This window comes from Puntigrus tetrazona, chromosome 5 (genome assembly GCF_018831695.1).
Source record: "Puntigrus tetrazona isolate hp1 chromosome 5, ASM1883169v1, whole genome shotgun sequence".
Lineage (NCBI taxonomy): Eukaryota > Metazoa > Chordata > Actinopteri > Cypriniformes > Cyprinidae > Puntigrus > Puntigrus tetrazona.
The window spans coordinates 2,507,476-2,529,975 of record NC_056703.1 but is presented as its reverse complement, the minus strand read 5'-3'; the positions used below and the strand labels follow the sequence as shown (position 1 = coordinate 2,529,975).

General features: G+C 39.5%; 2 protein-coding genes and 1 pseudogene across 3 annotated transcripts in view; 1 reads left to right on the top strand and 2 right to left on the bottom strand.

Moving 5' to 3' along the window:
* Positions 1–1,474, bottom strand: part of LOC122345384 (histone H2A.V) — a 3,092-nt gene extending 1,618 nt beyond the window's left edge. The window contains exons 1-2 of one of the 2 annotated variants that reach the window (XM_043239485.1): positions 1,212–1,474; positions 1–5 (exon numbers count right to left, since the gene is read on the bottom strand). The exon at positions 1–5 is cut by the window's left edge and continues 73 nt beyond it. In XM_043239485.1, coding sequence (XP_043095420.1) covers positions 1–5; positions 1,212–1,214 — 8 coding nt within the window. In that variant the 5' untranslated portion in view covers positions 1,215–1,474. The remainder of the gene's footprint in view (positions 6–1,211) is intronic. The other variant, XM_043239486.1, reaches the window with a different exon arrangement.
* Positions 1,475–2,638: 1,164 nt separating this feature from the next.
* Positions 2,639–5,417, top strand: purba (purine-rich element binding protein Ba). The gene has a single exon (XM_043239484.1). The coding sequence runs from the start codon at positions 2,863–2,865 to the stop codon at positions 3,781–3,783; it is 921 nt and encodes a 306-aa protein (XP_043095419.1). The 5' UTR covers positions 2,639–2,862; the 3' UTR covers positions 3,784–5,417.
* A 15,503-nt stretch (positions 5,418–20,920) lies between these two features.
* LOC122346108 overlaps positions 20,921–22,500 on the bottom strand; it is an 18,638-nt pseudogene continuing 17,058 nt past the window's right edge.

Below are 22,500 nucleotides of genomic sequence, written 5' to 3'. Positions count from 1 at the left end.
CCTGCCTACGAAACAACAGACTCAGGTCCAGCATCTCAGCCATTCATTAGCACGAACAGAAATACACATTTAATTTTTATATGCAGCCTTTTTATGAAAAACTATCAAAGCAAGTCACAAATTTAACATATAAAATACAAATGCACATAAATAAAAACATTGTGGAACATGCACCAACTTACCCCACGCAAAAAATATAGTGTTTAACAATAACTGACAAACATTGCAGAATTATGCAAGATGCACAAAAATGTCACACATTCCACAAATATTTATACACATGAAAAAATGTGCAACTATAAGAGGGATGTACAAATATCTATACTCTAAATTATATACTTAATTTAGCGAGCAATTATTTTTTATAAGTAACAATTGCAAAACATATTGCATTTAATTAGGTGTACGTAACATCTTTTAACTGCGCGAAATGTAACGTTGCAAACTATTACATCATTTAAGCTATATTTAGAACAAATTTTTACATAAACAGTTAACGCTAAACAAGTGTGCAAATCATATACTTCTTATTAGTATATGCAAATAATGAAGGGTATATATTTAAACTAAAAACGCAGGTTTGGAGAAAATAAAACTGCACTACTCTTAGAGATCTGCACCGCTTACTCCGCCCGGAGGCTATGATTAAAACCTTCGTTAACAGCTGGCTCCTGCTTCATCTTCAAATGAATTAAAGTTTGGCATCGCTGCAAGTTTCAGCCTCCCGCTTCTTCACTGAACGACAGACAGCAGCTTCTCACGCTAAACGTACCCCACACTTTATCCCTGCTTCTGACAGCAACCTGCACAAACTACAACGACATAACGCTGTTCCGAGGAGTCTGAAGAACTACACGCGGAATAAAGTTGATTTGAACGGATCCGCTCCTCACTGCCGCTGACGGATAGCGCCGGAGGTTAGCTTGGCTTTCCTGCGCGGAAAAAACTCACAACAACTGCGACGTGTATCAACAAAACCCTTCAGATATACACGATAGGCGGCTGGTCGTTTAATAGCGGACTACGTACGTCGAGGTTAAATAAATAGCTACTGCAAAAAGGCTATTAGCAGCACGAGCTAACAGCGCAAAACCTAGCGAGAAGCTAGCGCTAAATCTCTGCTAAGACGACAAATACGCGCTGAAACAAAAGAAGACACACTTTCGGTTATAGAAAACAAGTCTGCGACACAGCGCTGAAGAATTACGTACCATTTCAGCGAAGTATTACTTTGAATGGGATCCGGGGAGGTCTGTGTAAAATCTATTTCGCCCCTTGACTCGGAGGAACAATAAACCCCGTTCGGCGGAGAACGCTTGAGGCGAAGCGAGCGCTGGACTCGGCCAATCAGAGCGCCTGTTGTTGATTCGAATATCGGGTAGGCCAATGGGATTGCAGCATGCATCTGCTTCTACCATCCCCCATCGATGAATGATGTTTGTACGGATGACACAGGGGGCGGGACTTAACAGTTTTTACTGAAAACATTTAACCAAATGACAAGAACTCACGATTTATGTAAATTATAACACGAATAAATATTCTAATCAAACTTTTTTCTGATATCACTATTGCAATTGTGCTACACGAGGCGATATCAAGTGTTAAAACATCTAATACTAATAAACTGGTGATTATTTTACATTTTCAAGACTTTAATAAATAAAGGTAGTCGTTAACATTTTCGTTCATACAGCTTGACGATTAATACGGTATATTAATATAATACTCCAACAATTATGTGCACTAATGAAATCTAAAACGTTTTATTTAAAGGACAGGTCCTATGAGAAAAAACATAAATGTGATGGTATATTTTCTATGCATAAAAACAGTTAAACAAAAAGCAAAATAAATAAATATATGAATAAAAAAAACACACAGTAAATAACAAATAAATTTTATCACATTGTACTAATGGGCTAGAAAAAAATTATATATTCCCTATAAAATATTTATATTGGTTTGACAGCATATCGTTTTTCTAACTATTATTAATATGTAAAAATATTTTGTAGTCTCAGCTCTTCGTTGGATATAAATGTTGTCTGGATGTTGCATTAAAAAAAAAAAGTTGTTATTTTCAACATTCCGTTCATTATCTTTATGCCACACTTTTTTTTTTGTCTGTGACAAATTTAAATAAAACACCTATATTTTTTTATGCATTCCATTCATTGCTATGGTTATGTCAAAATAACCAGTAAGGAAATAATTTGTCATTTTTAGAATATTCATCCAACAATACATTGTGTGGGTCAAAGATTTTCCATTTTCCTTTATGCCAAAAATGATAAGGATAAAGTAAAGGTTCCTTTAAGATATTTTGTCAATTTCCTACTGTAAATATATCGAACATTAATTTCGGATTAGTAAAAGGCTATGCATTTCTAAGAACATCACGTGGACAACTTTAATGTGATTTTCTCAATATATTTTTTGGGGGTTGTATCCACATAGCATCATTTGTGCACAAGGGGGGAATATTTAAACGACTGGAAAACGTTAAACACACAGTAGATGTGTCGCTGGAAAAAAAAAAAAACAAGCGAAGCGTTATCTGCAATAAAGCGCTTGCTTTAGTACGTTATCTTCAACACACCGTACTGTCAAAACAAAAGGGCGGGATTTACACTTTGACAGGCCAAAGAGAACGAGGATTTGGTGTTTACTCACGTGACAGACGGGTTACGATCCAATGGGAGAGGCGAATGAATGACTGACACGTCAAGCGGACAATCACGAGATGTTTCTATGGCGGTGACGTTTCAGAGCTGCAGCCCGTTCATAGGACGCTCTCGGCCAGGAGGCGGGATCTTGTGAAATACCGCTGGGGGAAAAAAAACAGCCGAGCTCTGGGTGATGGTGAAGATGGCGGATGGGGACAGCGGGAGCGAGCGCGGCGGCGGAGGAAGCGGCGGAGGGAGCGGGTTCCAAGCGTTCCAGAGGGACCAGGAGACCCAAGAGCTGGCGTCCAAACGCCTCGACATCCAGAACAAGCGCTTCTACCTGGACGTCAAGCAGAACTCGAAGGGCAGGTTCATCAAGATCGCCGAGGTCGGCGCCGGGGGCTCCAAAAGCCGCCTGACGCTTTCCATGTCGGTGGCGGCGGAGTTCCGGGATTACCTCGGGGACTTCATCGAACACTACGCCCAGCTCGGGCCCAGCACTCCGGAGCAGATCGCGCAGTCCTCCGGAGGCGAGGACGGCGGGCCTAGACGGGCCTTGAAGAGCGAGTACCTCGTGAGGGAAAACCGCAAATACTACCTCGATCTGAAGGAGAACCAGCGCGGGAGATTCCTGCGGATCCGGCAGACCGTTAACCGCGGCGGGTTCGGCGTTCCCGCCGGCGGCGGCGGCGGCGGAGGGATTCAGTCCGGGCAGACCATCGCTCTTCCCGCTCAGGGTCTCATCGAGTTCCGCGACGCGCTGGCGAAGCTGATCGACGACTACGGCGGCGACGACGAGGAGCTGGCCTGCGGAGGCGGCGGAGCGGGAGGAGGTTACGCGGAGTTACCCGAGGGCACGTCGATAACGGTGGACTCCAAGCGGTTCTTCTTCGACGTGGGCTCCAACAAGTACGGCGTGTTTCTGCGCGTGAGCGAGGTGAAGCCCAGCTACAGGAACTCTATCACGATCCCCTTCAAAGCGTGGAGCAAATTCGGCGGAGCGTTCTGCCGCTACGCCGAGGAGATGAAGGAGATCCAGGAGCGTCACAGGGATAAAGCGTTCGAGCGGAGAACCGGAGAGGAGTCCGAGGGCGACGACTTGGACGACGACTGACCGCCGGAGGTGTCGCGTCGCTGGGCAACCGCGCGGGGAGAGAGAGCCGCGCTCCGGAGGGGGATGCATGAAAACGATCGACGGCGAATAAAAAGATGTCTGACTGAGAAACACTGTCGTGTATGTGTAAGAGAATCCCGTTTAAAAGCAGTGTAGACGATGTTTGGCTAGATACATGGATTTTTCTGCTGGCTGCTCTCTGTAGGTCTTGTCATTTTGAAAGTTTTCCCCCTTTATAAAGAAAGAACACAGAGACCGAGTTCACGAGCAGGGATGTTGTAGTGTTAGTGTGTGGAGAAGAACTGCTGCTTCTCTCTACTTTAGGTGTTTTTGGTGTCGTACCCTGCGGTGGAGAGCAAACCAGCATCATCTGAGCGACTTGGTGTGCATCTCATAGTTAGCTCATTCAGGATGTGTGTGTGTGTGTGTGTGTGCGTGCGTGCGCATATATAAAGACTCAGATCAAACAGCTTGCAGCTTGTGGACACACAATACAGTTCAAGCAACAATGTACAAACCGTTAAAATGGTGCTATAAAGTGTCCCGCCGGCTGGTGGCTTTTCTTAACTTCTCCTGTTTGTGGTCAGGGTCCAGCTAATCGTTCCGGCCGGACGGTCCGAGTCGGGAAGAGCATCATCGGTGCCGCTGGACGCCGCTAAATTCACCGGGGATGACCTCGGCGGGCGAATTAGTCGTTTTAGAGCTTCGGTGACGTAACTGGAAAGGAAATCAAATGTAGAAAAACACCAAGCTGTGTTTAAATAGATTTATTTTTAAAAAAGAACAATATACAGAAATAAATACACATATATATATAGAAATATATTTATATATAGACCTATAGAATCAATTATAAATGCTTCCTGAGCAGGCTATTTAACAAATAAAAGTCGGATGCAATTATATATATATATATATACACACATAGGGGAATATTTCTTAGCGCTTCTCCATTCGTCTCTTATGGTCTCGGAGGAGCAAAATACTCAAACTAGGCTTCTCAGTTAAGCTTGCATTTCTTTTTTTCAACAACCCCGATGACGTGATAGAACTCCTCTTTCTTTCTCGGTGAGTCTTTCCGCTCCTCTTCCCTCGGTCGGCTCGATCGGAGGAAAAGGAGTTGTGACCGGATCCCGAGAGTCAGCCATACACGCCACCCACGAGCCGTAGGGATTTTCTACTAACTATCCGTATGAGTTTCCACCTCATTCTTGTCTGTACTGTGTTATGTGATAAAGGCAGCTGTTCAGTCGAGTGTGTACTGCTGTAATTCTCCACAGACTTCCTTTGAACAATAAATAGAACTTCTTTGCTGAGAACGTGGGTTTGTTTTTCGTGTTTCTTGACGGCTGAGCACTTCCACGCCGAAAGCATCACCAGACAGATTCACACAAATGCTGTTTTCCAGTGAAGCCGTCCTCTTCATCTTCATCTTCATCTTCATCCTGTCTTCTGCAAACTCCCGAAACGATCACACTGACACTTGAACAAATGAAAATCACAATCTTTTGTTATTATGTTCAGTCCGTGACCGCCGAATCTCGTATATATCTCTCAGACGTACAATTTTTTTCCATTCAGTCCACATTCATATAAAAAAAGTACCGCATCCAGAATAAAAGTGTGTTTACATATCTACGTGTATTGTGTTTGTTTATATCTATACATAAATACAAACACATTCAGTATATATATATATATTTAAATATTTACATGTATATACATTTATATATATATAAAATATTTAATTTTCTTATATATAAATCGTCTGTTGTCCTCATTTGGATAAAAGTAAAGTCTGCTAAATATGTAATAATAATGCAATTTTATTGTCAATAATAATTTTAATAATATTTTGAGAGATTTTTTTGTATTTTCTGTTTTCATTTGAAGTTTAGCTTTAATATTAATAATTTTGTTTTGTGTTTTTGTCACCATTTTTCTCATTTCGTTTTAAATTTTGTAGCAAATCAAGATGAAAATGTCATATATATATATATAGATGGATATATATATATATAGATAAAATATATATATATAAATAGATAACAAAAAAAAAAAAAAAAATATATATATATATATATATATATATATATATATATATAAATATCTAAAAAAAATCTAAAATAAATTATTTATATATATATATATATATATATATATATATATATATATATATATTTTATAAACCCTAACTGAAAAAAAATCTAAATAAATAAAAATATAATATATATATACATTCTAGTGATAAATGAATTGATGAGAAGGTGCTCGAGAAAGTCCGAATGAACCGCCTCTGAACCGATGCTGACTGAAGGCTCTGCTCTTATCTCTGGGTTTCTTCTACTTCTGTCCTCCAGGACAAAACTCAAAGCACCTCTTACTTGAGGCTGTTTGCAAGAGAAGCGCCTCTTATAGTGTTTCTCATCAGGGTTCGAGCAGTTAAACAGTGACCCGTGGATGTTGAGGACAGAGAAAACCCTGTCATCATTTACTCGTGTCGCTCCAAACCTGACGTTCGTTCTTCTGTGGAACATCTAAAGAATATATTCTGGAGAGAGCCGAACCGTTTCAGTCGTCATTGACTTCTGCTCTATTTTCTGCTTAAGTCAGAAGGTACCGAAACAGAAGAAAAGCAACTGGATTTCAAATTAAATCTTGGGACGCTGTCAGGTTGCGCAAGATGAGGAATAATGTGTATCTTGGAAAATGTAAGCAGGTTTTGGAAGTGACATGGGACTATTTTGGCCTGAAAGAAGAATGCGTTCTTGTCTGAGTTTATTCATGAGTCTGAGTAAGTGTGCTCAGAACCTGCAGTGCTACACGAAATCATCAGGAAAGAGGAGTGTTTTTAGCGTCTGATGCTCTAAGAATGACAAACAACGCTCATAGCATTCCATCCTGTGCTCATGAATGGGTGCCGTCAGAACGAAGGTGTATTTCTTGTGTCTTCTCCAGATGTTCACTGGACAACCGGAGAGCTGTGGATTACTTGTGATGTTTTCAACAGCTGTTTGGGTTCTCATTCTGAATTCTCATTCTCATTCTCAATCTATTGGGGAGCAAGTGAAGCTAAATGTCTTCAAATCTGCTCTGATGAAAAACAGACTCTACATCTACATCTTGGACGTCCTGAAGGCGAGTATATTTTCAGCAAATGTTCATTTTTTGCTGAACTGTTCCTCCGTTTATTGCATTATTTTGCCATCAGGTGTCTTCTACATATTATACTACAGTATCTAGCAACGGTGGTTGTATATATTAAATAAAACAGTTTTTATGATTTTGTTAAGGAATTTATCAGTTATTTATTATTATATTTGAAGGTGTCCTTGTTACAGTGTAATTATATATTTATGTACTTTATGGTTAGGATTCTTTTAGGATTTAAGGTTACTTGCATTTAATTATGCATAATGCACTGTTATTATAATAGTAAATACATGTGAATGTATTCCATAAGATACATAAAACCTACTATATTTGAAGTTTTTCTAAATGCTATTCAGTTGCATCCAAAATAAATGTGTGTGTGTGTGCACTCTGTATATTAAACACACACACACACACACACAGTAGGATATTTTGAAAATATTTGCATGCATTTGCAAGGATATATTTATATTGATGTAAGTTATAGATAAATATATTTAATATAGAAACATAACAAATGCAATAATACATGTTTTAAACAAAAACTTTGCATGCAATGAATCATCTGACAGCACAGCACTATATGTATATATATATATATGTATATATATATATATATATATATTATATATATATATATATATATATATATATTTATATATTGTAAATGTTTAGCTTGATCTTTAACAGTTTTTTCTTGAGTACTTCTGCTCAGTCTCAATGGGATTCTCCGGAGGAATAAAGAAGGCTCTTGAAGGAAGCAGTAGTTTAGAAGAGAAGGATATCTGTTTCCACTCCCAGCTGAATCTGTAAAGAGATCCTCCGTCTCGCTTTACAGCGCTCCTCCTGGTTCTCGTGTCTTGTGTGAAGTCCTTCTGCATCAGCGCTGAGAGTTAAACCCTGTGACCCTCATCTGACGTGATTCATAATCAGTCACACACACACACACACACACACACACACACACACACACACACACACGCGCGCGCTCGCTAAGCTTCACTGATGACAGTTCAAGGGTATGTGTAATGGCACGGCTGGCAGAGTGTCTCTGATTCAGGAGATTATTTCACATTCTCTGCCACGCATTCTGCTGCTGATGATGATGATGATGATGATGAAGAGGATAAGATGCAAACAGCTGTCAGACAGACCTCTCAGTCCACTAATCCTCACACCTCTCCATTCACCAGGCAGACCCGCTTAACCGGTTACAATAACTAGTATCACTAGTCAATCAGACCCCAGAAACACGGACCACAAAACCAGACATAAAGGTTCAGTTGTTGAAATTGAGATTCGTGCATCATCTGCAATAAGCTCCAAAGGGTTTGTTAGACTGAGATGCAACTTTTTAAAATCTGAGGGAGCAAAAAAAAAAAGTTTTATTAATATATGTCATGTATTTACGGTTGCAGGGTCATATCTGTGCACACTTGCCATGAAGACAGACGTGGAAACACACTCTCCTGACCCAGAAACACACACTCGGTGAGATCCTGCGTGCTTCGATGGAGTCCCGGCGCTTTAGAAGTGTCTCCAGAACCTTTTCCAGGCCGAGGTCTCACTAGTTTCTGAAGTTCTGTGGATCTTTCAGGTCCTCTTGAAGTGATTTCTTGAGTGTGTCTGGAGAAATCTCAGGTGTGATAAACCAGTGCTGTGTTTACTTGTGTTATATTTGATTAATATTTAAATTAGTCTGATGATCGGAAACATTAAAGTGTGACAAACATGCAAAAAAATCAGGATGGGGTCCAACACTTTTTCACACCATATATATATATATACAGTATAAATATATGCTTTGTACTCTTTCTGTCGTTCTCTCAAACAAACACAGTATTTTTAAAACTGCCATATCATTTATCAGTTTTTTAAAGAATTGCTTAAAGTCTGCAAATTCTTTTTGTCATTCATTCACAACAATCCCAAACACTGGAAAACACGTGTTTATTTGTAAGTGAGTAACAATGAAATATCAGCAACGTATGAATCATATCAGATATTAATCCTCATTTATAAGTGGCTTTGGATAGAAGCGCCTGCTAAAGGATTAAAGGTAAATGTGTGCTAGACAGAATATACATATTTTACTTAGTCGATGCATGATACAAAATTAGGTGTGCATCTATTCAATCAAAAAAAGAAGTAAACGTACGATATATGAATAATAATGCGTGCGAATAAAAAGATTCATAGTCGACCAGTAAATCAAGACGCTACGCAGCAGAACAGACTTCTTATTTCAGCTTCACAGTTTTTATATAATGCAGTTAAATACATTGATATGTCTGCGGATCATGTTACTAGAAATAGGATGCATGTTAGATTTAGCACACTCTAGTACTCTACACTACACTGATGAAGTCTTCGTTCAGCAGCAGAGGTCAGGCTTGTCTCAAAAACACACACCTCTCCTCTGTGCTAGACTAGTGTGTGAACCTTATTTCATGATCCAAGTTCTTCCAATTTAAAAACACATTTAGCATAGTGCTTAGCGGACGCTCTCCAAAGTAAGGGTTCATAAATTCAAAAAAACGCTTTTTGTTTAAATGCTTCCGTAAAGAACCTTTCTGTCTGACAAAACTTTTTTTTGTGGCGAAAGAAGGTTCTTCGGCCGAAAACGGTTCTTCTATGGCATCCTTAAAACGCACGCAAACAAACGGAAGAAATGGCTTGAACGCTCAAAGACGAAGAAACCTTCAGCTCCTCACTGACGTCTTCATCCTCTTGCTTTTCCTGAGAAAGAAAGATTCGTTTCAGTTCATCGTCAGTCTCTTCCTCTTATCTTTGGACGGACGTTCATCCTTCAAAGCTTGACTGTCCTCCTTCAGGTCCTGCTACACGTTTTGCTGCGAGACCTCGTTGATGATAAAACTTGTCTTTGATGTTTCACAACAAACACTTACTGAACCGAAGGACCGTATCACATATACGTTTTGACTAACTATTAATAAGCAGAAAGGGTACAAGTGTTATCTGTATTCTAAAGAGTTACCGTTTTCTTTAAATCTGACGTTTAGTTGTTAGTAGAGTCTTTAAAGCGGACTAGCGAAATATAAAGTCAAAATGGTACAAAACGGAAAATCAATGTGATTATATTAGCTGTAATGTTTAAAGGTCCCATATTGTCAAATATGCAATTTCCTTTTTTTTTCATGATAAGTGAGGTCAAGGGGTTATGCAACTTCCCTATAAAGATGTGTCCGCCCACCGACTACTATATCTACTATATCTACATGCTATAATTAATCACAACAGTGCATATATAACTACACACGATTTGATACAAATCCTCAGTTTTGCTCACAGAGCATTATTTCAATAAAAAGTGTGCCTTCAGCTAATGCTAATGGAAGCAAAACATTGGCTTGTCCTGAGAAAGAAGCTGTAAAAATATACTTGGCAACGTAGTACATTCTATTAAAGGTCCCATATTTTATATATGTATATATATATATTGTTGAGGACATCAACATTTAAAATAAAACTCCCGAAAGGTGCACAATATGGGACCTTTAATGGAATGGATTACGTTGTACGTATGTTTTTCTGGAGTTCACCTGTCGTTGCAGAGCTGAGCTTCACAGGACGATTCCTCGCAGCATGAAGACCTTCGCTTGAAGCCGCTTCTTCGAAAGGACATTTGCCTCGTTCTCTTGGTTTTATCTGTTATGTTTTATCAATGCAACAGAAGGATAATTAGATGGCGCAGTGTATGTGTAGAGCCGGCAGACACAATACTCCTCTGGCGGACGTTACCTCTTTCTTCTTCTGGGTAATGGATCCTGAAATGAGGAAACCTCTCCTCCGTGATGCTCACTCTTCCCGTCTCTTCCACACACAGGTACTTCTTGGGCTTGGCCACCGATTCCAGACTCCTCCAGTCTCCAGAAATCTTCCGCTCGCCCCACTGAAACAAGAAGGTCTCATCGAAGGTGATCGGCTCCTCTTTGGTTAAAACCTGCGCGTGAAAGACAGCAGGCCTGATCGCACAGACATACAAATAATAAAAGCAGGAGAACGCATGTGACACTCTGTCTGATAAGCGATCCGTTTGCGGTAAGTTACTGTACTGTACCTCAACTTTGTCCTCTTTGCCGTGAGTAACAACAGGGAAAACAGACTTCTTATTTTCCACCTCAAAGCCAAAAGCCATGCATACATTCCCATTATACTCGATATTATACACCGTGACTGAGTAAGAAAAGACAATAATATTGCTTCAGGTATTATGTAAACAAGGAACGGTTGGAAACACAAAATCAATACTGTATCGATCACATGGTACGGCCAGATAACACCAAGTTCAGACCTTTACTTGAGTTTCCAGGTTTGATCTCCTGTTCGTGCTGAGCAACCAGCTGATGAGAACGCTTGGATCTCCGCATGCCTTGAACGCCCACAAACTTTCCGTTGACGGTCGACAATTTTCCGACTTTCATGTTTGGAAAGCTAGACACAGACACCAACAGACGGACAGGTCACAACATGGAGATACACGTTTGCACGCTGGAATATCTTCCATGCACTTTTTCCACGTCCGTTGCACTAGTGATTCAAACAGCTTAATGCATCGTTTATACATATTCTTCTCAGTTTCTGCTTATGGTGTGCATTTATTACATAATCCATCTGTATGGAGTGTCCGTATATCACGCTGAAAACATGTCAAAGTCTGTCAGTTACGTATGTGCAGTGCTGGCTCATATGTTTAGATATTTCTTGTACATTTGTAACATATCGCAGTCCCTGTATATCAAGCCCTTACTGCTTATCGCATGTTTAGCTAGATGCTAGCTGAATTTCGTCGCCTTGTATCTCACATGTGCAACGACAATAAAAGTTGAATCAAATCTAACCTCGTCTAAATGTAGACTAACAGCTGAGGATGAAAAAATGGCACAAAAATAATCTGCTGAGGTTTAATCATCAGACGCTATTATCATAATCTAACTAATTGGAAACAAAACATTAATTAAAAGTCATTGCACCAAATGTTTTTTCGCCCCCATTTTTGGTTCTTTGTCAGCGATGCCTTTGGCTTGTTTAGTTCAGGACACTTAGAACATGATATAGTGTATATAGAGTTTATAATTGCCCTCTTGCCCCACTGACCCAGTTTTCCTGTAGACACAACCTTTATTGTATAAAGTGCCAGATGAATGAATCTGACTTGGGCAGCGACCCTTCAGAGTGTGTATCCAACCTTAATCAAACACATCTTGAAGATACCGTCAGGTGTGTCTGAATAGAGTCGGAGCAAGTTACCCAGCCCTGCCCTAAACAGGATATGAACCATATAATAATGAAAGGGATAAGTGACAGGAAGGAAACTGCTCCTGATATGCTTGCACTCATCCAAAGAAGCTCTGGCCTGTTGTTGTGAAATGTTTTGCAAGCAGACGTAAAGATTCCCTGAGAAGATTACGGGATAAAAACACCCCTGTGGACGTCTACAGATGCGTCGCTCTTCTCCCGTTCGTCACGAAAACACTTCAAGCGTCATCTGCTCTTGCTCAGACGCTTAACTGAGAGTCGCTGAAGCTCTGCGATATACAAAAAGCCGATTCTAAGTCAGTGGTATCATCTGCTCCCGGGGGTTCCTCAGGGTTCAGTGCTTGGACCGCTGCTTTTCTCCAGAAACACTACATTACTGCCTTTCTATTCTGAAGACATGACGGCTCGTCACGGCAAAGACTCCAACTCTACAGCATCCAGCTAGAGTCATAGCCAGCGATCTTCTCAAGCTCCGGTAGGACTCTTTAATGGCCTTCATTTCATCTAATCTTTATTCTCACTGGTAGTCGCCGTAATTCCAACGCAAAGAGCAACTTTCCAACAAAACATTCAAGCTGTGTTCATTTTCACAGCAAATTTAAGTTCAGTTTTAGTCATAGTCTTCTTAGTTTTAGTAATATTTTAGTCGACTACATTTACAGTAAATTTCGTTAGCTAAAATTGAGTAGTAAACCTATAGTGGGTTTAAAAGGGGTTTGCTTCATGTGGGCCGGAGTGAAAGAACCCTCTCCGCTGATTGGTCAGACAAACATTAAAACACAATAAAAGTTTCTACTACATCTGATATCTTCCTCTTCTTTAAACAGCCGTATTAACGAATGGCTTGACACAAACCCTACCGAGATGAGCCCAGACAGAACTTTATTAATTAACTTATATAAATATTAATTTACATCACACCTGCATCGTTAGCACACCACCTTTACGTTAAATCTAACCTGTTTTGATGTGATGTTCAGACGGTTAGATACAAGCATAAGTAGTTCTTTTTATGGATATTCAAGGAACTATAGCTACATGCTACAGAAGATCTAAAGTTGTGAAGCTATTCAGGTCCTTCGAAGACCAGACTGCAGCAATAAACCACGTGTGCTGGTTTTAACTGCTGGGCCGGACCATCATGAGCAATCAAACCTCTAGAAAACCCAGGAGCCCATCATGCATGAGTCACTGATGCTTCAGAAACCAGAGCCCAAAGCATTCACCTGCATCCTTCTTATTTCCCACAGAATAGAGAGACAGACAGAAGAGTGCTTAAAGAATCTCAGACGGGGCATGAATGCTTTTAGATTAACCTAAACCTAAACCTGCATTTAATAAGAAATTGGTCACTCTCGTCATTATACATCCCTGTCATTATACTGTACAGTGCTTTGATGCAACCTGTGTTGTTAAAAGCGCTATATAAATAAAAATGATTGATTGATTGATTGATTGATAGATTCTTAACAACGTTATGAAGTACTGAACACAGAAATAGCGAATGATTAAAAACAACAAAAACCTTAATCTTGAATCGATCTACTCAATCCCTCGCTGCTCTAAAGCAGGTCTCAAACCTTTTTAAGATGAATCTCTTAATCTAGTCCTCATTCGTAGGTCGCTTTGAAGTTGAATCTAAAGAGTGAATGCGCTAAATGAATAAAAACGCGTGAAAATACCTGTTTTGGGGGATGATCCGCGGTTCGTCCTCGAGCTCCTCCACCGGTTCTCTGATCTCGGGATCTCGGGAGTATTTATAGGAAGAACGGGAGCCGCGGGCACGCGCTTACCGGAACCCGCGCTGTCGGTACCGGTAGGGAGAGAAGAGAGGGAGGGAGGAGAGAAGAGAGAGGAGAGAGAGAGGAGGAGAGAGAGAGAGAGAGAGAGAGAAGGAACGCCTCCGGAGTCCTGAACCAAAGTTCCCAGGAGTATCATATGCACGTTTCCTATCGACAACACGATTTTATTTGTATTTGGCGGACTATTTATAAGCATTTGAATTATTTTTTTTTATTATCAGAAGCCAATTTTGATCAATATCGATATCTGAACAGGGTCTATTATAAACTTTTTCAAAGCAATAAAACTATTCATTGAATTGGAATAAGAGAGGAGTATTAACAGGAAATTACATAAGGGCATAAAAATAGCATTTTGAGGCGGAAAAGGTATTACTTAAACTGTACGGTATTAAGGTTTGTAACAATACACAGACATTTAGTTACTTAACTTCTCGTAATGTGCTTTAGAACTTATTACTACTTTAACACACAGCGAGGACATTATTTCAGTTAAATAGTTCATAACTGTATCTGAAAAGCTGTAACACACACACACACACACACACACACACACATACAGACAGACACACAGACAGACACACACACACACACACACACACACACACACACACACACACACACACACACACACACACACACACACACACACACACACACACACACACACACACACACACACACACACACACACACACACACACACACACACACACACACACACACACACACACAGACACACACACACACACACAGACACACACACACACACACACACACACACACACACACACACACACACACACACACACACACACACACGCACGCACGCACGCACGCACACACACACACACACACACACAGACAGACACACACACACACAGACACACACACACACACACACACACACGCACGCACACACACACACACACACACACACACACACACACACACACACACACACACACACACACACACACACACACAGGTTAAGCAGTCTGTCCTCATCAACTGACTGTAATTTAATAAAAGACATTTTCCCAACAAACAGCTTCAGAAAATAATGGTGTAATACATAGTAAAGATTCAGAGCTGTGTAATAAACCCAGATTCATCTCAGGACAGGAAGTGCCTCCACCTGAACGGACACGGATCACAAACCTGTTTTCAATCAGAGGACTTCTGTACTTGACTTTTAATTAAGACTCATCTCATCTTTAGTTTTGTCGTGGGAGCGTGATTTTATATCATGACCTCCATTTATCACGAAGGAACGGCTTTCTTCTCATGGCCATGAGTTTATTGCATAAACGTGTTCATATTTTGTATAATTATTAATAATTATTATATATATATATATTAATAATTATTACTTTAACAATTAAATTCAAACTTCCAGTCAGCATAAACAAAGTTTTATTGGCTTGTCAAAAAGGATGTAGCTTAAAGAGATTGAAATGAAGGGAAAAAACTAATATACGACTCTAATAACAGGGCAACGATGAAGATGATAATATACAAATATTATGAAGTTAATAGACACCGCAGCTGGCATGATTATGAGATGTTTTCTTATAGGCATATTTTATTTTATGTAACATTTATTCATGATAAACGTAATGCGGATGCCGTTTACATCTTGATAGAATCCTTTATACTAAAAAATAGAAAATAAATGTAAAAAAAAAAAGTATGTAATCAATTTCTATTATAACTACTATAATAATTCCTTAATTCACAATAAAACAACGAATCCGTCTGATAATCCGGGTTGCTATGGTTACGCAGGTTTGTATATCATCCCGTCTTTAAAGAGTATTAAAGCACACTCGGTCGTGAGCGGCACGTTAGAAATATAACACTGTTAAACTCTAAACACGTGAATAAATAAAATCAGTGCATTAATATTAGCCTAAACACAGGGTTTTATTGAATACATTTGTACTGTATTTGTCCTGAAATCCCCAAAAGTACACAGTGATGATAACATACTTAAAAAGCCCAGTATAATGTTGTAGAGCGACCGCAGCACACTTTTAATGAATGCAGTATAGTAGAGTATAGTACAGAGTATTAATACAGCAGCCTTTGTTATCAGTCAAGGGATTTCTAAGTGGACTATTTGCACCAGATGTAGCCGTCAAGACAAATACTGACTACAAGTTGAGTCATAATAAAGTGAAATGACGCGGGGAATAAGTATTGAACACTTTATTTAATACTTTGTAGAAAAGCCTAGATAGTTTCTAGACGCCTCTGGAGTGATTCTGACCCATCCTTCCTCACAAACGCTCTTTAAATCTTGAAGGTTCCTTGGGCCTCTTTGATCTTCAGGTCTCTCCATTTAGGAGCGGGTCATTCAAGAGACTTGATGTTCTTCTAAACCACTTCATCGTTTCCTTGGCCGTTTGGGATCATCGTCTTGCTGAAATGTCCACCTTCTTTTCATGTTCAGCTTTCTGGTAGATGGCAGCAGATTTTCCTCCAGAACGTCATGGTGCATTTCTCCATTCATCCTGCCTTCAAGAATATGAAGTCGGCCGAGTCTCCTCGCTGAAGATCAGCCTTAAACGTAACTGCTGGTGTGGTTCTTCAATCTTTCTTTCATCTGACCATACTACAGTCTCCCAATAATCCACAGGCTTCTCCAAACGCTGTTTCTGAACTTTAACCGAGCCTCACCATGCGTTTTGTTCAGCGTTGGAGTCTTGCATGGCGAGCGTGCATGGACCAGTGCACTGCTTAGTTTTCTTTGAAGGTCTTCCTGAAGTTCTGCCCGATTGGTTCTCGGCTCTTGGAGAACTCTCCTGATTATTCTTTGGACTCCTCGGACAGGGATCTTCTGTGGAGCACCTGATGGTTGCCGGTTGGTGGTGAACTGATGCTCTTTTCATGTCCAGATAATGCCCCCCCGAAGCTCACAGGAACATTCAGCGTTCAGGAAACACACCTAGAACCTTCCCATCAGAACAATAAGGGTGCTATATGAACCAAAAGTTGATTACATTAACATCAAGTTGATTTTCCCTTAGAAAGATCCTTAAATCCTTGTGAAAATTGCGTGTTATGTTAATAAATGTATTTACAAGAATTTATTTACATAATCATTAGTTATTTCTGTGCATCATATCATTGTACTCTTCTACTTTATACTGTACAGTGCTTTGATGCAACCTGTGTTGTTAAAAGCGCTATAGAATTAAATGATTGATTGATTGATTGATTTTTAATTACTTTTATCATTTATTTTGATCGTTATATTTTTATGAAGCATTTTTATTGTTTAGTCATTCATTATGTTCCCATGTTTGTTTTATATTTATCCTTGCTTATGTATTTTCAGTGTTGTCTCGTGAACTGTTTTGTCTGTATGAATAGAGATAAGGGGAATGTTTATGGAAACTCAAGAGTTTACGGGATGTTGAACTTGTTCTGATCAGACCACGTGGAAACATTGAGACGATGCTCCGCGACATCCACAACGTAAAATCATTCATATTATATCTTGTGTTTTTACTGTTCACTCCTCTCTCTCTAATAAATATTTTAATTGTTGTACTCACCCTCAGGAGTTCAGTGGACGCTCTGTAGTGAATGGGTGCCGTCAAAATAATGTTCTTAAAAAGCTGCAGCTGTTGTCTTCTTCGAATGTTAACGGCCGGGCTGGAGTTCTTCGTGATGTTTTTATCAGCTCTTAAAAAGACTCATTTCAACGGCACCCATTCACCACTGATGGGAGAGACACGACATTTCTGATGAACAAACCTCGAGATTTCGAAAGGCTTGCCCTGAGGGTAAGTTGCTTTTTATCTTTTGCTCAACCATTCCTTTCAATACCAAGGGAGCAAAATCTCACCCGTGAGAAAATGGATAAATAAAAAAACCTTGTGAGAAACCAGACTGGAGCCAGTTCTCATTTTGCTGTGAATCACCGGTGAAGAAATACACATCAGCATAGCAGTGAAAGCTAACACCATGACTCCTGATAATATCTCCCAGAGGTAACATGTACAGGTTGAAAAGTAACGGTCCTAGCACTGAGCCTTGAGGAACTCCATATTTCTCTTGTGATTGATATGATACCTCCTCATTTAATGCCACAAACTGATAGCGGTCAGATAGATATGATGTAAACCATGCTAAGGCGCTTCCTCTAATGCCAACATAGTTTTCTAGTCTATCCAAGAGAATGTTGTGATGGATAGTATCGAATGCTGCGCTAAGATCTAATAGCACTAATAACGAGATAAAACCACGATCAGATGATAGAAGCAGGTCATTAGTAACTCTAATGAGAGCAGTCTCAGTACTATGGTACGGTCTAAAACCTGATTGGAAATCCTCACAGACACCATTTTTTTCTAAAAAGGAATACAGTTGTGAGGATACTACCTTTTCTAGTATCTTTGACAGAAAAGGGAGATTAGAGATTGGTCTGTAATTTACTAAGTCTTTGGGATCAAGGTTTTGGGAACATATCCTAATGACAATGATGAATTAATAATGTTCAAAATAGGATCTATGACTTCTGGAAGCAGATCTTTTAATAGTTTAGATGGAATAGGGTCTAACATACATGTTGCTGGTTTAGATGATTTAACAAGTTTGTACAAGTCTTCTTCTCCTATAATAGAGAAAGAGTGTAATTGTTCCTCAGGAGATCTAAAGCTCATTATCTGATGTGAAACTGTAGTTGACGGCTGCTTAGTTACAGCTTTATCTCTGATGGTATCAATCTTAGAAGTAAAGAAGTTCATGAACTCATTGGGGAATATTAGCACCTGTTGACGTTTTATTTTACATTCATTTAGTCACTGTATCGATTAAATACGGGGCATTATGTTCGTTTTCTCTTTGATAATGTTATTGTATCCTAAAACTAAAATATTGACAAGCGACGAATTTCTTCAGACAGATTCTTTGCCGGTGGAGGAAGAAACTATTAAATCAGCTATAAACCCAACGGGTGGTCTAAACTCAGATCGTATCAAGCACAGAATTAAGATTGAAAACAGCTTTTGTTTTTACGGTGTTTTACTGTAACGCAGGACGTGGTGCTTTTCACCTCGTTGCAAAACATTTCATCACCGAGACAAAAACTTCACTTGAACCTGGAATACCGTAAATCATTGGGACACTACCGTGAAGAAGGATAGAAAGGAACTGAGGCGTACTGAAGAAAAGCGGTTCTCTTTAGACTGTTCTTTTCTGCTACAAAAGATTTACGTGGATGTGCTGCGAAACACAGGGGTTTTATACGAGATGAAGACGGGACAGAAAACAGCACATCCAGTGCGAGAAGAAGACTTTATTTTCATGTTTTAATGAAGAGACCTTTTGGAAGAAAGCAGTTCTTCATTTTTGCAACTTTGCAGTGTTTCTGTTTGGTTTTACAGAATAAGCGTGATTGCGCTCCTCCTCCTGATTGCTCTTTCGTTATGTGGTTTTCTCTTGGACTTTTATGTCACTTCCTGTCTCCCGTGGCGTCTGCTGTCAGCTTGCATTCAGCCCTAATGTTTCTTTAGTTCTCATTAGTCGTTGAATGCAATGCTCGTCTGTTTGGCTTTCCATGAAACGTCTGCACAGATCCGAGCTCTGCCCTTTCTCCACGATATTAGTTTTTCACGCCGTGTCTCTTTGACTAGTCCATCTTTGAAAATACTTAAGTACTGTTAAAATCAGACGCTCTAATACTTGTACTCGAGTTGTTTTGATGACTAACTTGTAGTGGAGTAATCTTATCCGTACTTTCACTGAAGTATTGTTTTAGGTGCTCTTTACAACTCTGCATTTTCATCATCGTCACAGATGCTGTAGGAGATGAACTTGATCCTGAAACACATGTATTGCAGTAATACAGACGAGCAATGCTCACTTCTGTTTGCCGTTCTTGTCGTGGCATGCTGTGATTCCTTGCACCTTTCATGCAAGCTCAAACGTCTGTCAAGGGTTACTCAATGAAGTGCAAATAAGCAAAAGAAATGCAATGACGTTGCAGCATGTAAGCTGACCCGTCCTCATCGTGTTTTTAAATCCTCAGGCATTTCTGAAACCACATTCACTGGAAAGACAACTTTATACGGCGGTTTTTATTGACAAAAGTTTCCATAAAACACATGCAACTGTTTCTGGCTGATTATTAAAATGAGTTTTTATTATTTTAAATGTAACAATATTATCATTTCAATGATCTGTTCTGGGTTTTGTGGTTTAGTTATTTTTGACCAAATAAATGCAGCCTTGTTCAGAAAACAAAACATCTACAAAAGACGTTGTATATCACCTTCCTGTAGATATGGCGCTTCTATCGCAAGACAAAATATGTTCTGAAGAATGTTTTGCTCAAAAAACCCCACTTTTGTGATCTAAAGGAGTGAATAAATGACACTAGATTGTCTTGTTTGGTTAAAATGTGCCTTTATATGATCAGTTTACTGAAAACGGACCAAATGTCTTGTGACTAAAGACTAAATGTTCTCCCAGAAACATTCAAGACATTCCGTACCTTAAAAAAAAAGTACTTCCTGTTTTGAGCAGACTGACTCCCATTCCCCAAACACACATTTAATAAAGTAAACCTCGAATCAACGTTTCAAAGATGCAGATGAAGTCGTACTAAAAACAAAGCTCACGACATGATTCCTAAAAAGAGTGTTTAATTAGAACAAACTACAGCAACATCATATACAGTCTACTCCATGAGATATAGCTGAAGTTATGAAGATCATGTAGAGGTTTTTGGCGACACACAAGCATCATGTTATCTGTACACACCGGAGATGAAAATATGAACCGGTCAGCCCATATCTGACCAGCTGGACCTGAAATCTACTGACAGGGTGATGAACATCATCACGTTTCCTCCTCGTCTGGATAAACCAGCGTGACGTGAACGCGGTCCGTCAGCGCTCGCTCGCGGTACACGACAGGGGTGAGCTTCGACTTTGACTCACGCCCAGCTCGCAGACGGAGCTGACGCAGGGCTCGTGTTCCTGAAGAGCCGAGGGATAACGGCGAGCGCTGGTCTGGATCCGAACCGAGCGGCGCACCGGGGTGAAGAACCGGAGCTGATGACCGTCCACTCGTCCGGATCCTCGCTGACTCCTCTTCCCTCTGAAAACAACAACACGACCATCAGAGAACTGAACCTGACCTCAGCTGCTCAACTTTAAACTGAAGCTAGTCTTAAGAAAAACTCGAGAAATGAAAGGATATTTACAATCAAACACAGTAAAGAGGACACTTCATCAGCATGTGTTTCTGTATTTAAATTTGGCGTGAAGAAAAAGAAAAGGTCTTTAACACGGTGTGGTCAGCAGGAGAGCGCGCAGCGAGCATGAGGTGAAGTAAACGCTTTCATCATCTCAGAACGGAATAAACAATATCTTTACAGGGCAGACAGGACGAAACACGGATCAAACACACATTAAAGAACGAGGACCGAAGACGATTATGAAACAATGAACAAAAGTAGGTCAGGTAGATAAACAAGAAAGAGTTCAAAGACAGCTATAAATACCCCAAATAGTGTTTAGTGCAAAGTTCAAGATGCTATTTGCCATGCAACATTTTAGAAATCAGATTTGGCTAATTCTGTTTAATGTTATTATGCCGGTAAGAGCTGTTTAAAAAATTAATACTTCTGGTTTAAATAAAATGAGCTGGAAGGGCTTATAATATCCTGAGAACATATATATATATATATATATATATATATATATATATATATATATAATTTTTTTTTTTTTTTTTTTTACTCTTTATAATAGTTCGGAGCGTGAGATTAGCATATTAAAATTGGGAAACATTTTAATGTTACTTAATGTAATAAATGTTATTTAATTAATTTTAGTTAATGTTATTTAATGTAATAAAATTCCACAGTTATTTTTGACCAAATGATGCTTGTTAAGAGAATAGGATACACTAGTTTATAATAAGTTTATAATAGTGAGAAATGCCTGCTACTCAACACTACATAGAAAAGTCCTGTCTAAAGATTACTGTGTGTTGATTTGAGAGGATGCCTTTGAGCTTGATATTGTCAGACTTCTCTACTGAACAGAAGAGCTTTCTTTAATGTGAGTCTCTGCCTGTAAAGATATACAGACTATTTTCTGACGTTTCTCTCTGAGCAATTATTTATAAATATGCAGATATCTAATATATAGTTTTTGAGAGCTCTTATTATCCAGGAGAGTAAGTGTGCAGGTGTCTCACAGGAGTGGGGTGTCTGTGTGATCTTGTACTTCTACGACAGAGCTTTGGCTGAGTCTACAGACCTCTCGCAAAATATCCTGAGAGTGTCAGGGCACTGATGGGATATTTTTGGGGTACAGGGCACACACACCCCTTCATCATCATCCTCCTCTTCATCACACGCTCCAGGCTCTTCAGGGTCAGAGACGAACCTGGTTTATTAAACACATTGTGAGCTTTCTTTATTATTATTATTAACCTGATTATCTGTATATGTTTTCAA